General features: G+C 38.0%; 1 protein-coding gene across 1 annotated transcript; it reads left to right on the top strand.

Moving 5' to 3' along the window:
- The first annotated feature begins 1,427 nt into the window (after positions 1-1,427).
- On the top strand, positions 1,428-13,493 carry LOC107667337 (myosin heavy chain, fast skeletal muscle-like). The gene is made up of 41 exons (XM_016458967.1): positions 1,428-1,451; positions 1,693-1,753; positions 2,093-2,305; positions 2,401-2,544; positions 2,623-2,779; positions 2,901-2,928; positions 3,026-3,137; positions 3,271-3,363; positions 3,473-3,536; positions 3,623-3,721; positions 4,775-4,878; positions 5,018-5,156; positions 5,273-5,391; positions 5,504-5,653; positions 5,735-5,905; positions 6,012-6,318; positions 6,477-6,547; positions 6,644-6,731; positions 6,867-6,984; positions 7,383-7,506; positions 7,592-7,728; positions 7,817-8,072; positions 8,182-8,424; positions 8,509-8,685; positions 8,826-8,971; positions 9,086-9,176; positions 9,256-9,645; positions 9,736-9,862; positions 9,961-10,079; positions 10,164-10,360; positions 10,443-10,626; positions 10,720-10,885; positions 11,003-11,127; positions 11,211-11,519; positions 11,604-11,807; positions 11,893-12,018; positions 12,147-12,317; positions 12,712-12,816; positions 12,894-12,989; positions 13,075-13,206; positions 13,370-13,493. Exons 3-41 carry the CDS (start codon positions 2,102-2,104, stop codon positions 13,388-13,390), a joined length of 5,814 nt encoding a protein of 1,937 aa, XP_016314453.1. The 5' UTR covers positions 1,428-1,451; positions 1,693-1,753; positions 2,093-2,101; the 3' UTR covers positions 13,391-13,493.
- The last annotated feature ends 361 nt before the right edge of the window (positions 13,494-13,854 follow it).

Here is a 13,854-nt window from a genome sequence, read left to right as displayed (position 1 = left end):
GGTTAAAAGTGTAAATGTGGCATCATACTCACACATTGAACAATAAAGCAAAGCCAATACAAACTCATTTGTCTTTTACCACAAGAAGCAAAGACGCTGTATTATATTTCAAAGTCCTAAAATAAGAAGCCGAAACGACTTGAAACTATGATACGACTGTCTCATCCAAGAACCATTATACCAACCCATAATCTTTAATGCCGCACACTTGCAGGCTCTTGACAGACACTAAAACATTTGGATTTTGTTTTGTAATGTAATGCAGGAAGTTCAAGACACAATAAATCCCCTGAGCCTGCTGCCATTTGGTAGGTCAAGACTGCACTGGTGGCTATATTTGCATTTTGTCCAAATAAGAATGTAGTGTTATGGGTGGGTGATCAAGTTTCACATTTTTATTCAATGGAGCCCATTATATCTCAAGAGTAACTCCCCCACAATTTTTAAAGCTTTCTGCTCTTTGCCAGTATGAGATCAGCTTCCCAGTGGAAAGACTGACCTTAAGGCTCTCAAAGCCTACTTTACATCAAATCTCATGTTACACTTAGCCAAACAGAGGAGGACCATCAGACTAAAGAGGTCCTGATCCACTATTTTAAATCTTAAAAGTGAATCAAAGGCCATGCACACATTCTTCCAGCACTCCCTGTGTGGAAAGGCCCAGCTATTAGCACACAATGACTCAAGTTGGCCTGTTGACATCAAGGATTTTGTCACCACCTTGGACTTTGTTTCATCCCCAGGAGAGGCCTGGTGAGCCTCAGCTGTTCTTAGCAAGGAAAGGCATGATCCTCTGGCATCCCTGCTTGTTTCTTGAAGGGACAGAAGTATACCAATCTGATTTCTTTGTAACATGTCAAATTTGTAAGGCTCCTGCAACTTTATACCAGTGACATTTGAAGTCTTCTCAACAACGAGGTGGATGACTTATTATTGCCAGACATTCATAAGAAGGATTTATAACTGAGGGTTAGTTGCACTGATTGTTATTCATTTGCTCTCCTTATTTGTACCAACTGAATTCTTTCAGTTAAAAACAAAAACATTTATTATCCTTGTAGAGTCATGACTCAGGACTCTTGGAATAGTTTTATTGTTTTTTCACTTGATCCATTTTTTTGCATACTGTAACAATGCAAATTCTGACCAATAGAGACAAGTAATGCATAACAGCTCCGATTCACATTTAAACACTTAAAATGGGCTTTTAAAAACTCTCCACATTTCTGTAGTAGACAATACAAATTTAAAGAGATAAAACCATCTTGGAACTCCATCTCATTTCAAGAGATAAAAATAATACAGTGATGCTGCTGAAAGGGACAAATGGAAGTGGGCAAACAGGACTCATGACCAAAAATGAGATGCTGAAATGTGCTGACAGGACACTTACGACGGTATAAAACAGGGCTTTCCTGACTCCTCCCAGGGCTCACAACTACACAGCTAAGGTGAGTGTTTGAACGCTAAGCCACAAAGCAGATGGTTTCTCTACGCAAAATTCTGCTTTTTCTTTTTTACTCTTCACAAATAGGGATATTTCAGGCTTTTTATTACAAATTACAACATTGCGCTCCTCAGTGACAACAATGCTATCCTTTGCTAATTTTTAGAAATGATTTTTTGCCTTAACTAATTATTTTATAATTTGGGCAAGTTTCAACACAACAAATGCCTTGTTATTGTTTACAGCACACAGAGGTGGTGAATTACAACATAAACATCAAGTCCTAAGAGTTGGTGCAATACAAAGGTAAACATGGAGCATCTTTTAAATGAACTGTAAATGTTAACAATGTGACATATTGATATTTTTGAAGTTGCTTGTAACAATTCATGCATAACAAGGTTCTTTAACAAGGTTTTGTCATTCTCAACCACCATTCCCCAAATATGAAGTTTTATTAGTACATATATGATTCAATGTAGAATGTTTGGCTTTGGGCGACAAGTTAATCAACCAAGTACATGAAGTACTGGGTTATTTTACACTTTAGTATAATGTTAAAGGGTAATATCACACATACATAAACGTAAATGTTCCTTTGAATATAACTTGCATTACAAACAGTATTGGTTGTTTTTCTTTAAGAGTGCCACCATGAGTACGGAAGCGGATATGGAGTGTTTTGGCCCTGCGACCATCTACCTCCGCAAGCCAGAGAAGGAACGACTGGAAGCTCAAAATAAGCCATTTGATGCCAAAACTGCCTATTTTGTGACTGAACCCAAGGAGATATACCTCAAAGGGGTCCTCAAGAGTCGGGAAGGTGGCAAAGCAACAGTGCAAACTCTGTGTGGCAAAGTGGGTATAAGAGATACTTAGATAAAGTTTGCCAAATAAATTTTACAGCCATCTGCATTGCTTCTTTGATAACTGTAAAATGACACTCCCTCCAGACACTCACAGTAAAGGAGGATGACATTTTCCCAATGAATCCCCCCAAGTTTGATAAGATAGAGGACATGGCCATGATGACCCACCTCAATGAACCCACTGTGCTGTACAACCTCAAAGAGCGATATGCAGCATGGATGATCTACGTAAGTAATAAAATAAACCGAACTTTATACTTTAAATGCATTATGCTGTTTTATTTAAGCTAAAATCCTCTTTTGCAGACCTACTCCGGGTTGTTCTGTGTCACTGTGAACCCCTATAAGTGGCTCCCAGTGTACAATGCTGTAGTTGTGGCAGGCTACAGGGGCAAAAAAAGAATTGAAGCCCCACCTCACATCTTCTCCATCTCTGACAACGCCTATCAGTTCATGCTCACTGGTATGAAAAAATAATGTTTACGGCTGAAGTTCAGTGGTTAAAAGATTGTTAAAAGATCCAGTTTTAAAAAATGCTAACTGTGCTAGTATTTGAATGTAATAAATGACTTCCTCTTTTGTAGATCGTGAAAATCAGTCTATCCTGATTACGTAAGTATTTTAATCACAAATGCAAAAGCATTACTGTGTGATAAGCAGAAACTGTGAAGTCTGATGCATAGTATAATATATTGGACCATATTTTCAGTGGAGAATCTGGTGCAGGAAAGACTGTGAACACCAAACGTGTCATCCAGTACTTTGCAACAATTGCTGTATCTGGACAGAAGAAGACAGAGGCCAGCCTTGGAAAAATGCAGGTATCTATGCAATTTGTTTGCCAAAATGATAATTAGGGTGGATTTATTATATTGTATGGTCACAACATCAATACAAAACAAGCAGTAGAACACTTATTTGACTGGCATATCTAACACATTATGTGCCCATCAGGGGTCACTGGAGGATCAAATCATTGCAGCCAACCCCTTGCTGGAAGCCTATGGAAATGCCAAGACTGTGAGGAATGACAACTCTTCCCGCTTTGTAAGTATGTCTTTGTAAGTATGGTCTTCTGTGTGTTTTGATTCTGTAATGGAATTTTTTATACATATTTTCCTGATAAAATTTGTTTTCTTACCTTTAAATTCTCCAGGGTAAATTCATCCGAATTCATTTTGGCTCTACTGGAAAACTGGCCTCAGCTGACATTGAAACTTGTGAGTCCTTCATTCTTTGATTTCAACTGACTGATATTATGAACATTCCTTTTTTTCTCTCTGATAATCATGTTACTGATCCATAGATCTGCTGGAAAAGTCCAGGGTAACTTTCCAGTTGTCTGCTGAGAGGAGCTACCACATCTTCTACCAGCTCTGCACTGGCCATAAGCCAGAACTGCTGGGTAAGAAATTGTACATTATTGCATTAAGATCATATTTTGCAATATTCAATTTGAATTTAATACAATTAAATATTAAATATTCTTCTAAAGAATGCAAGAACAGATACTACACTGTAAAATCCAATAGTTTACCTTACTTAGATTTAGTTAGTTATCTTTACTTAGTTGTTATACTTACTAGGTTTTATTAAGTTACAGCTACTTTCAAGGCAAATAAAACAATTTACTTACTGTTTTGTGTGACACTTACTTAAAATATTCAAGTAGCCACAAAGGAACCAATGATATTAATAAACCAGTGAGAGGCAGCAGTGCACCAATATGTTGCTAATGGGCAACATAACAACAGAAGAAGAAGAAAAGAAAAAGTCTTAATAGACTTTTCACTCATTTCCTCCATGTCTGCAGTTATCTTTCACTAGTTGCATTAACTCATTTCCCAAAGTCATCTTGAATGTTGAATTCTCAATACAACTGAAATATTTGAGAGAACATCACAAAACTTCATAAATTGATGTTGATTTTCCTAAAATGTGTTTTTCTTTTAAACTCACCATTATAGTGATTAGCGTTCCCTCTGGTTGGGTACTTGGAACTTTGATAAGTTACTATAGTTATTTTTCTGTTGATGCAGTAATGCATTATAAAATCGGAGTTATTTGATTTCAAAGAAAGAAAAGTAATTAATAGATTGCTTTTAGAAAGTGACATGTTTTCAAATTAAAGAATTAGTGCATTTATTGTGTGTGTTTATTAATGAACTTTATCAATTCCCTTTTTTCATAAATACCATGAGATGCTTTTATTTGAGTTTATATAACCCTTAACTAGTGTGTGGTAATATGCTAATGTCACACACAGACTTAAGTAAACTATACTAAGCATTTGTCAGTACAACATACTATTCCTATTTCACTTTACTTAGTTTTTTCAAGGCAATCGGTTTGCATGCTTTTTTTAAGTAAGCCCAACTAATTAGATTTTACAGTGTATGAGCATTCAATCTTTGAAGTCTTTCAAAGTCTTTATTTTTTTGTCATATTCCTTTTGTAGAGGCTCTTCTGATCACCACTAACCCATACGACTATCCCATGATCAGTCACGGTGAGATCACAGTCAAGAGCATCAATGATGTGGAAGAGTTCGTTGCAACTGATGTAAGCAGAAATCAGCTTGTCAAGTAATTTATATAAAAAGCCTGTTTCGTAATTGCGATGCATAATCAGCAATAAAGACTTTAACATTATTATGACGTAATCAAATGACAAGAGACACATGATTGTCTCTGACTTGCAGACAGCCATTGATATCCTGGGCTTTACTGCTGATGAGAAAATAGGCATCTACAAGCTGACAGGAGCTGTGATGCATCATGGGAACATGAAGTTCAAGCAGAAGCAGAGGGAAGAGCAGGCAGAGCCTGATGGAACCGAGGGTGTGACTTCAGTCTAAATTCAGCTGTAGAAACTTTCATATATGGTTACAATATGGATGGAAACATATATTATTTGTAATAATATATTAATAATTTACTTGAAATATTTTTTCCAGTGGCTGATAAAATCGCTTACCTCATGGGACTGAACTCTGCCGACATGCTGAAAGCTGTGTGTTATCCCAGAGTGAAGGTCGGGAATGAATTTGTGACCAAAGGTCAAACTGTTCCTCAGGTGTGTGCATTTAAATATGTATAATTAAGGATAGCATCACTGAATTTTAATGAATAGGCTGTTTTTTAAACAATGAAATGGTATAAAATGGCATTCTTTTTTTCTAAATTAGGTGAATAATTCAACCATGGCTCTGTGCAAGTCAGTCTATGAGAAAATGTTCTTCTGGATGGTTGTCCGAATCAATGAGATGCTGGACACCAAACAGCCAAGACAGTTCTTCATCGGAGTGCTTGACATTGCTGGGTTTGAAATCTTTGATGTAAGTTAACAAGATAAAAAATATGAATCTGATGCTTTAGATTCTTGGTTCTGATACTGAAATATTTTATGTTCACTACAGTACAATAGCCTGGAGCAGCTGTGCATTAATTTCACAAACGAGAAACTGCAACAGTTTTTCAACCACCACATGTTTGTGCTGGAACAAGAGGAATACAAGAAAGAAGGTATTGAGTGGGAGTTCATTGACTTCGGTATGGACTTGGCTGCCTGCATTGAGCTTATTGAGAAGGTAACAAATTTCAAATTTAGGACATAGTGTTTTTCTTTTTTTTTTAGCATAGCTGCTTTGCTTTGATTCCTTTTCTTATCTCAATTAAATATGCTCTTTCTTGCAGCCAATGGGTATTTTCTCCATCCTCGAGGAGGAGTGTATGTTCCCTAAGGCAACAGACACAACCTTCAAGAACAAGCTGTATGACCAGCATCTTGGTAAAAGTGCATGCTTCCAGAAGCCCAAACCTGTCAAAGGCAAGGCTGAGGCTCACTTCTCCTTGGTGCACTACGCTGGAACTGTGGATTACAACATCACAGGCTGGCTGGATAAGAACAAGGACCCTCTCAACAACTCTGTGGTTCAGTTGTACCAGAAATCTGCAATGAAACTGTTGGCTCACCTGTATGCTGCTCATGCTTCTTCTGAAGGTCTGCCAAACAAATTCACACATTTATGATTGAAACATTAGGATGCAAATATGAAAACTGAGTTTTGTCAACAACAACAACAACAACAACAAAAAAATTGATTTCTGTACATGGCATTGTTGACCAGAGAGTTCTTTACTATACTGCTTAATCAACAGCTGAATCTGGTGGCAAAAAGGGTGGGAAAAAGAAGGGCGGCTCCTTCCAGACTGTGTCTGCTCTGTTCCGGGTAATGATGTGGTTTCATTTTACTCCTTAATATTTTATAATATTTTTATTAAGGGGTACTAGGTGATAGCTTATCTGTTTATTCTTCAACCTTCAGGAGAACTTGGGCAAACTGATGACCAACCTGAGAAGCACTCATCCTCATTTTGTGCGTTGCTTGATTCCAAATGAATCAAAGACTCCAGGTCAATATTTTTTCCATTCATGTTAGAATACAGAAAAGCATGCAATATATTTAAAGTAGTGATTCTGTGTTAAAATGAACATGAGCGACTTTTATCAAAACAATAATCAAGTTTATTTAACTCTTTTTATTTTAGGTCTAATGGAGAACCATCTGGTCATCCACCAGTTGCGCTGTAACGGTGTACTGGAAGGAATTAGAATTTGCAGAAAAGGGTTCCCAAGCAGAATCCTCTATGGTGACTTTAAGCAAAGGTAATTAATGTACATTATGTATAAATATGTTTAAAAAAAATTGTTCTCAGCCTTGTTGTAATGTTGATGAATATAGATTTTTCTAAATGTGGGGCATGTACCCACAGCTAGTAATTTGCATGAAACAAGTGTGCTTTCTCTCGCACACATATATGCTTCTCTTGCATGGCCAACAAGATCAAGATCTTATAAATGCAGAATAAATGGAAATGCACATACACAGATTTTACACACAAAAACGTCTACACAAGATTAGTGAGTAAGACCGGTGTCATCTCTTAGTAGTACTTCGTGTATGTACCATCCAGGTGCAAATTTCAACTTAGTATGATTCTGAAACCAAATTATTGAATTAATTCAAGGTAAATAATGTCATATTTTGAATGACCTTTCTTTAGATACAAAGTATTGAATGCTAGTGTCATCCCTGAGGGTCAGTTCATTGACAATAAGAAGGCTTCAGAGAAGCTCCTTACCTCCATTGATGTGGATCATACCCAGTACAAGTTTGGACACACCAAGGTTAGGATGTTTACAAGACTCTACAATCACTGTTGATAATACAGCTGTCACTAACAATGTGAAAACCAAACAAACCAAATTTCAGGTGTTCTTCAAAGCTGGGCTTCTGGGTACCCTTGAAGAGATGCGAGATGAAAAACTTGTTATCCTTGTGACCATGACTCAAGCACTTTGCAGAGGCTATGTTATGAGGAAAGAGTTTGTCAAAATGATGGAGAGAAGGTTTGTTTTTGCTTAAAATATACTTTAGGGGGTAACACTTCATATTCACACACAGGATCTGACCATTTCTTCTGATTCTATGATCCAGAGAGTCCATCTACTCCATCCAGTACAACATCCGCTCATTCATGAATGTGAAACACTGGCCATGGATGAAGCTGTATTTTAAGATCAAGCCTCTGCTGAAGAGTGCAGAGACTGAGAAGGAAATGGCAGCCATGAAAGAGGATTTTGAAAAAATGAAGGTGGATCTAACAAAGGCACTTGCCAAGAAGAAGGAGCTGGAGGAGAAGATGGTTTCCCTCCTGCAGGAGAAAAATGACCTGCAGTTACAAGTGGCATCTGTGAGTTTTTCCTGCTGAAAAGATCACAAATAATCAATTTATCTTAATAACGTAACAAATACACAACTTAAAAAATAAATCAAACAACAAATGATGCTCTAATAAACAGGAAACAGAAAACCTTTCTGATGCTGAGGAGAGATGTGAAGGACTAATCAAAAGCAAGATCCAGCTTGAGGCGAAACTTAAAGAGACAAATGAAAGATTAGAGGATGAGGAGGAAATCAATGCTGAACTGACAGCCAAGAAGAGAAAACTAGAGGATGAGTGCTCTGATCTGAAGAAAGACATTGATGATTTAGAGCTTACCTTAGCCAAAGTGGAGAAGGAGAAACATGCCACTGAGAACAAGGTTAATATCTTGAGAAACAGGTGTTGGTAAACTTGTTCTTTTAATCAGGTTGCAGTCACTCAAATTATCCACTGTATCTCTTAGGTTAAAAACCTTACTGAAGAATTGACATCTCAAGATGAGGTTATTGCTAAGCTGACTAAGGAGAAGAAAGCCCTCCAAGAGGCACATCAACAGACTCTTGATGATCTCCAGGCAGAGGAGGACAAAGTCAACACTCTGACAAAAGCCAAAGCAAAGCTTGAGCAGCAAGTTGATGACGTGAGTTTGAAATGTAAAAACTTAGTAGAAACTAGTACTTATCTGTCTAGTTATTGTTACAACAAGAAGCAGAAATCAAACATTAAAGTAATATTTTAGAGGAAAATAATGGTTACTAATGTTTCACATTTGTGAAACAGCTGGAAGGCTCTCTGGAGCAGGAGAAGAAACTCCGTATGGACCTCGAGAGAGTCAAAAGAAAGCTTGAGGGTGATTTGAAACTTGCCCAGGAATCCATAATGGACCTGGAGAATGACAAGCAACAAATAGAAGAAAGGCTGAAAAAGTGAGGAACTAATAAAACATTGTCATCCTATCCTACTTACCATCATAATTCAGACCCCTTGTTCACTTTCAGAATAATTATAAAATTTCTGTTTTTTTTTTTTTCTTTTAACAGGAAGGACTTTGAGTCAAGTCAACTTCTGAGCAGGATTGAAGACGAGCAGTCTCTTGGTATTCAGCTCCAGAAGAAGATTAAAGAACTTCAGGTCACTCGAAGTGCTACTGTGATTTTATGCTTTTTTTTCTTGTAATTAACTGTAACTCATTAAAGTTTTGCTACCACAGGCTCGTATTGAGGAGCTGGAGGAAGAAATTGAGGCAGAACGTGCTGCTCGTGCTAAGGTCGAGAAGCAGAGATCTGATCTCTCCAGGGAACTTGAGGAGATCAGCGAGAGGCTTGAAGAAGCAGGTGGTGCCACTTCTGCCCAGATTGAGATGAACAAAAAACGTGAGGCTGAGTTCCAGAAATTACGCCGTGATCTGGAGGAGTCCACTTTGCAGCATGAAGCAACGTCTGCAACTCTTCGTAAGAAGCAGGCTGACACTGTGGCAGAGCTGGGAGAGCAGATCGACAACCTCCAGCGTGTGAAACAGAAGCTGGAAAAAGAGAAAAGTGAGCTTAAAATGGAGATTGATGACTTGTCAAACAGTATGGAGGCTGTTGCCAAATCAAAGGCAAGTATTAACATATTTATGAAGTATTGGACATGAAACAGCACTGTATTGTGTAAAGAAAATCCATCAAAAAAAATTTGTGTTTTGCAGACAAATTATGAAAAGATGTGCCGTACACTGGAAGATCAGTTGAGCGAGTTTAAGACAAAGAATGATGAACATGTACGCCAAATCAATGATCTAGGTACTCAAAAGGCAAGATTTCAGACTGAAAATGGTAAGTAGTATTTTTACAGAAGAGATAATAAAATGACATTCTCTATGAACACTCCTATACAACACTACAGTTATTGACCATCATTAAATCTATGCAAGGTGAAATGGGACGTCAACTAGAAGAAAAAGAGGCTTTAGTTTCTCAGCTGACTCGAAGCAAACAGGCTTTCACTCAGCAGATTGAAGAGCTGAAGAGGCAAATTGAGGAAGAAGTCAAGGTAAGGAATTAGCATTATCTTAATTAATGACCTTATGAACTGAACCTACTGAATAACACTGGAACATTTTTATTGTTTAAAAAGGCCAAAAATGCCCTGGCTCATGCTGTCCAGTCAGCACGACATGACTGTGATCTGCTCAGAGAGCAGTACGAGGAGGAACAAGAGGCCAAATCTGAGCTCCAGCGTGGCATGTCAAAGGCCAACAGTGAAGTAGCTCAGTGGAGAACCAAATATGAGACTGATGCCATTCAGCGTACTGAAGAGCTTGAGGAAGCGAAGTAAATGAAATCACCTGTTTAAATGTTCTCACAACAAGAAATTAAGCAGTAGCAATGACTAACATTTCATTGTTGCTCTTAGGAAAAAGCTTGCTCAACGTTTGCAGGATGCTGAGGAGTCCATTGAGGCGGTGAATGCCAAATGTGCCTCTTTGGAAAAGACCAAGCAGCGACTGCAAAATGAAGTTGAGGATTTCATGATTGATGTGGAGAGAGCTAATGCTTTGGCTGCCAACCTTGACAAGAAACAAAGGAACTTTGATAAGGTAAAGCAACCGAGTCTTTTGCACATTATTTCAGTTACATTCAATATAGTTGTGATGCACCTCACCGTAGGTATAATGTTAAATGTCATAAAGGTCTTGGCAGAATGGAAGCAGAAGTATGAGGAGAGCCAGGCAGAGCTGGAAGGAGCCCAGAAGGAGGCTCGGTCTCTTAGCACAGAACTTTTCAAAATGAAAAATTCTTATGAGGAGGCTTTGGACCACCTGGAGACCCTGAAGAGGGAAAACAAGAACCTTCAGCGTACGTACAATCATTCACTGCAGAACTATCAGTGATATTTTCTTTTACTTTTTTAGATCTTCTCCAGAATAGTATGTTTTAACCCACTGTTAATCATGTGTCCTTTCATGTATACAGAGGAGATCTCAGATTTGACTGAGCAACTTGGTGAAACTGGAAAGGCTATTCATGAGCTGGAAAAAGGAAAGAAAACTGCTGAAATGGAGAAATCTGAAATCCAGGCCGCACTTGAAGAAGCTGAGGTAAAGTGGCGCTTATTTTTTTTAATTGACATTATTTCCACTGTTCTAGCAAACAATTCCCTACAAACTATCCTAATTTTCAGGCGACCCTAGAGCATGAAGAATCCAAGATTCTTCGTGTTCAGCTTGAGCTGAACCAAGTGAAAGGGGAGATTGATCGGAAATTGGCTGAGAAGGACGAGGAGATTGAACAGATCAAGCGAAACAGCCAGAGAGTCATTGATTCCATGCAGACCACCCTGGATGCTGAAGTCAGAAGCAGAAATGATGCTCTGAGAATCAAGAAGAAGATGGAAGGAGACCTCAATGAGATGGAGATTCAGTTGAGTCATGCAAATCGCCAGGCTGCTGAAGCTCAGAAACAGCTCAGGAACGTCCAGGGACAACTCAAGGTTTGTTCTGTTACAGCAGTGTAGCACTATATCTTGATCTGACTAATGAGATCAGAAGATCTAATTATCTCTTGATTTCTTCAGGATGCTCAACTCCATCTTGATGAGGCTTTACGAACACAAGGGGACTTGAAAGAACAGGTTGCTATGGTTGAACGCAGGAATAACCTGATGCAGGCAGAGATTGAGGAGCTGAGATCTGCTCTGGAGCAGACAGAAAGAGCTCGCAAAGTGGCTGAGCAGGAACTTCTGGATGCCAGTGAGCGAGTGACTCTCTTACACTCCCAAGTAAGAAGAATGATTTGTTATAAGTATTTTCTTAAGGAATAACTCATAATCAAAATTATTTTTAACATTATTTCAATTTCTTCAGAATACCAGTCTTATTAACACCAAGAAGAAACTGGAAGCAGATCTTGTTCAGATTCAAGGTGAGATGGAAGATGTAGTCCAAGAAGCACGCAATGCTGAAGATAAGGCAAAGAAAGCAATAACTGATGTAAGTAAAAAACTGTTCATTGATAAGTTGTTGTGTATATTTTGACGTTCTTTAACCTGCTGTCGACTACTAATTTGCACATCCTTATTTAACAAAGAAACTGAATTCTGAGTAAAAAATTATTCCAGGCCGCCATGATGGCAGAGGAGCTGAAGAAGGAGCAGGATACAAGTTCTCATCTTGAGAGGATGAAGAAGAATCTGGAAGTTACAGTCAAAGACCTGCAACACCGTCTGGATGAGGCTGAGAGTCTGGCCTTGAAGGGTGGAAAGAAGCAGCTCCAGAAACTGGAGGCCAGGGTATGTGGCTATACACATGGTACATTACATTTTTAGAGACTTAACATTGGCTAATTTTGCAGATGAATGATGACGACAATATAATTAATGATTTAAAAAGTGGGTGGAGGGACTGAATTATTCAGCGCACTGAAGAAGGCCTTGAGCCGAAACGTTGATGTTTTGTCCTGCTGGTGATAAATGTAAAATAAGATGTTAAAAGAAGACTATTTTTGTGAGTGCGGATCATGGTTTCATATACGGAGTAATCGAATAAATTGACACACCAAAATAAAGTATTAAGTGACGAAAGAGTGTGGTGCAAACGGTTTTGTGGAATGTACACATGGTACATTCACTAACTTTATCACGAGCATAAAGTCAGGAATAATTTTAATTATCTTCTGTATTTCAGGTTCGTGAGCTGGAGGGCGAAGCTGAAGCAGAACAGAGACGCAGTGCTGAAGCTGTGAAAGGAGTCCGCAAATATGAAAGAAGAGTGAAGGAACTGACTTATCAGGTACTCCCTGAAACAAAAATATGTATATGTAGGTATGATAAACGGTCCAATTAAGGCATTATGTTTTTCTGACACAGACTGAGGAAGATAAGAAGAATATTATCAGACTGCAAGACCTTGTGGACAAACTTCAACTGAAAGTCAAGGCCTACAAGAGACAGAGTGAAGATGCTGTGAGTAATTTTAAAGTTTGAAGAGTGGTACACTACAAAATATTCTGGATATGATAAACCTAAACAAGTGTTATTTAATTGACAGGAGGAACAGGCCAACACTCACCTGACCAGGTTCAGAAAGGTGCAGCATGAGCTGGAGGAAGCTCAGGAGAGAGCTGACATCTCTGAGTCCCAGGTCAACAAGCTGAGAGCTAAAAGCCGTGAACTCGGGAGGGTAAATATCACACTTTTATTTATTACATTACTTGTGCACAAGCATTTTGTTATTCATAAACAAAATTTTGTGCATAAGCATTTTAAACAAAATCTACAATATGAAACATTATTAAATTTTGATAAAGCTTCAGTTTTTTTTATTATTTTTAATTTGTTTACAGGGTAAAGAGGCTGAGGAATGAACCTTCTGTGAAAGAGAGTGGGCAGAGAAACAAGAACTCATATAATATGAAATCCTTGTAAAATGTCCACAAAAACCAGTAACTAATAAAAAAGCTCATCTGAGGTGTATTTGTGTTTTGTTTAATTAAATATTTGGTTACATTTGTATAGCTTTAATGGTATTTCAAACATTTTTTAAAACATTGGTTACATCTGTATCTATGTGTGTGCTCATCTGACTAAAAAAAAATTGCTAGTTCTACATGATCCAACAAAATGTGTTTTTGCCCAATAGATACGTGGGAATACAGATACCTTGGTCATAGCACATCCCAACTTTATACTAAATGGAAAAATGTACTGAAAGACGTATAATTCTTCTATAGAAAAACCTACTGAGCAAAACAGAGGTTTAAAAACTGCACAGCTATGACAGAACTAGACATTACTTACCTTAACGCCACATTAGCATCAAGCAAATGAC

This window comes from Sinocyclocheilus anshuiensis, unplaced genomic scaffold (genome assembly GCF_001515605.1).
Source record: "Sinocyclocheilus anshuiensis isolate Anshui unplaced genomic scaffold, SAMN03320099.WGS_v1.1 scaffold964, whole genome shotgun sequence".
Taxonomy (NCBI): domain Eukaryota; kingdom Metazoa; phylum Chordata; class Actinopteri; order Cypriniformes; family Cyprinidae; genus Sinocyclocheilus; species Sinocyclocheilus anshuiensis.
Note: the sequence above shows the minus strand (reverse complement) of the source record. Positions and strands in the feature narration are given on the sequence as shown.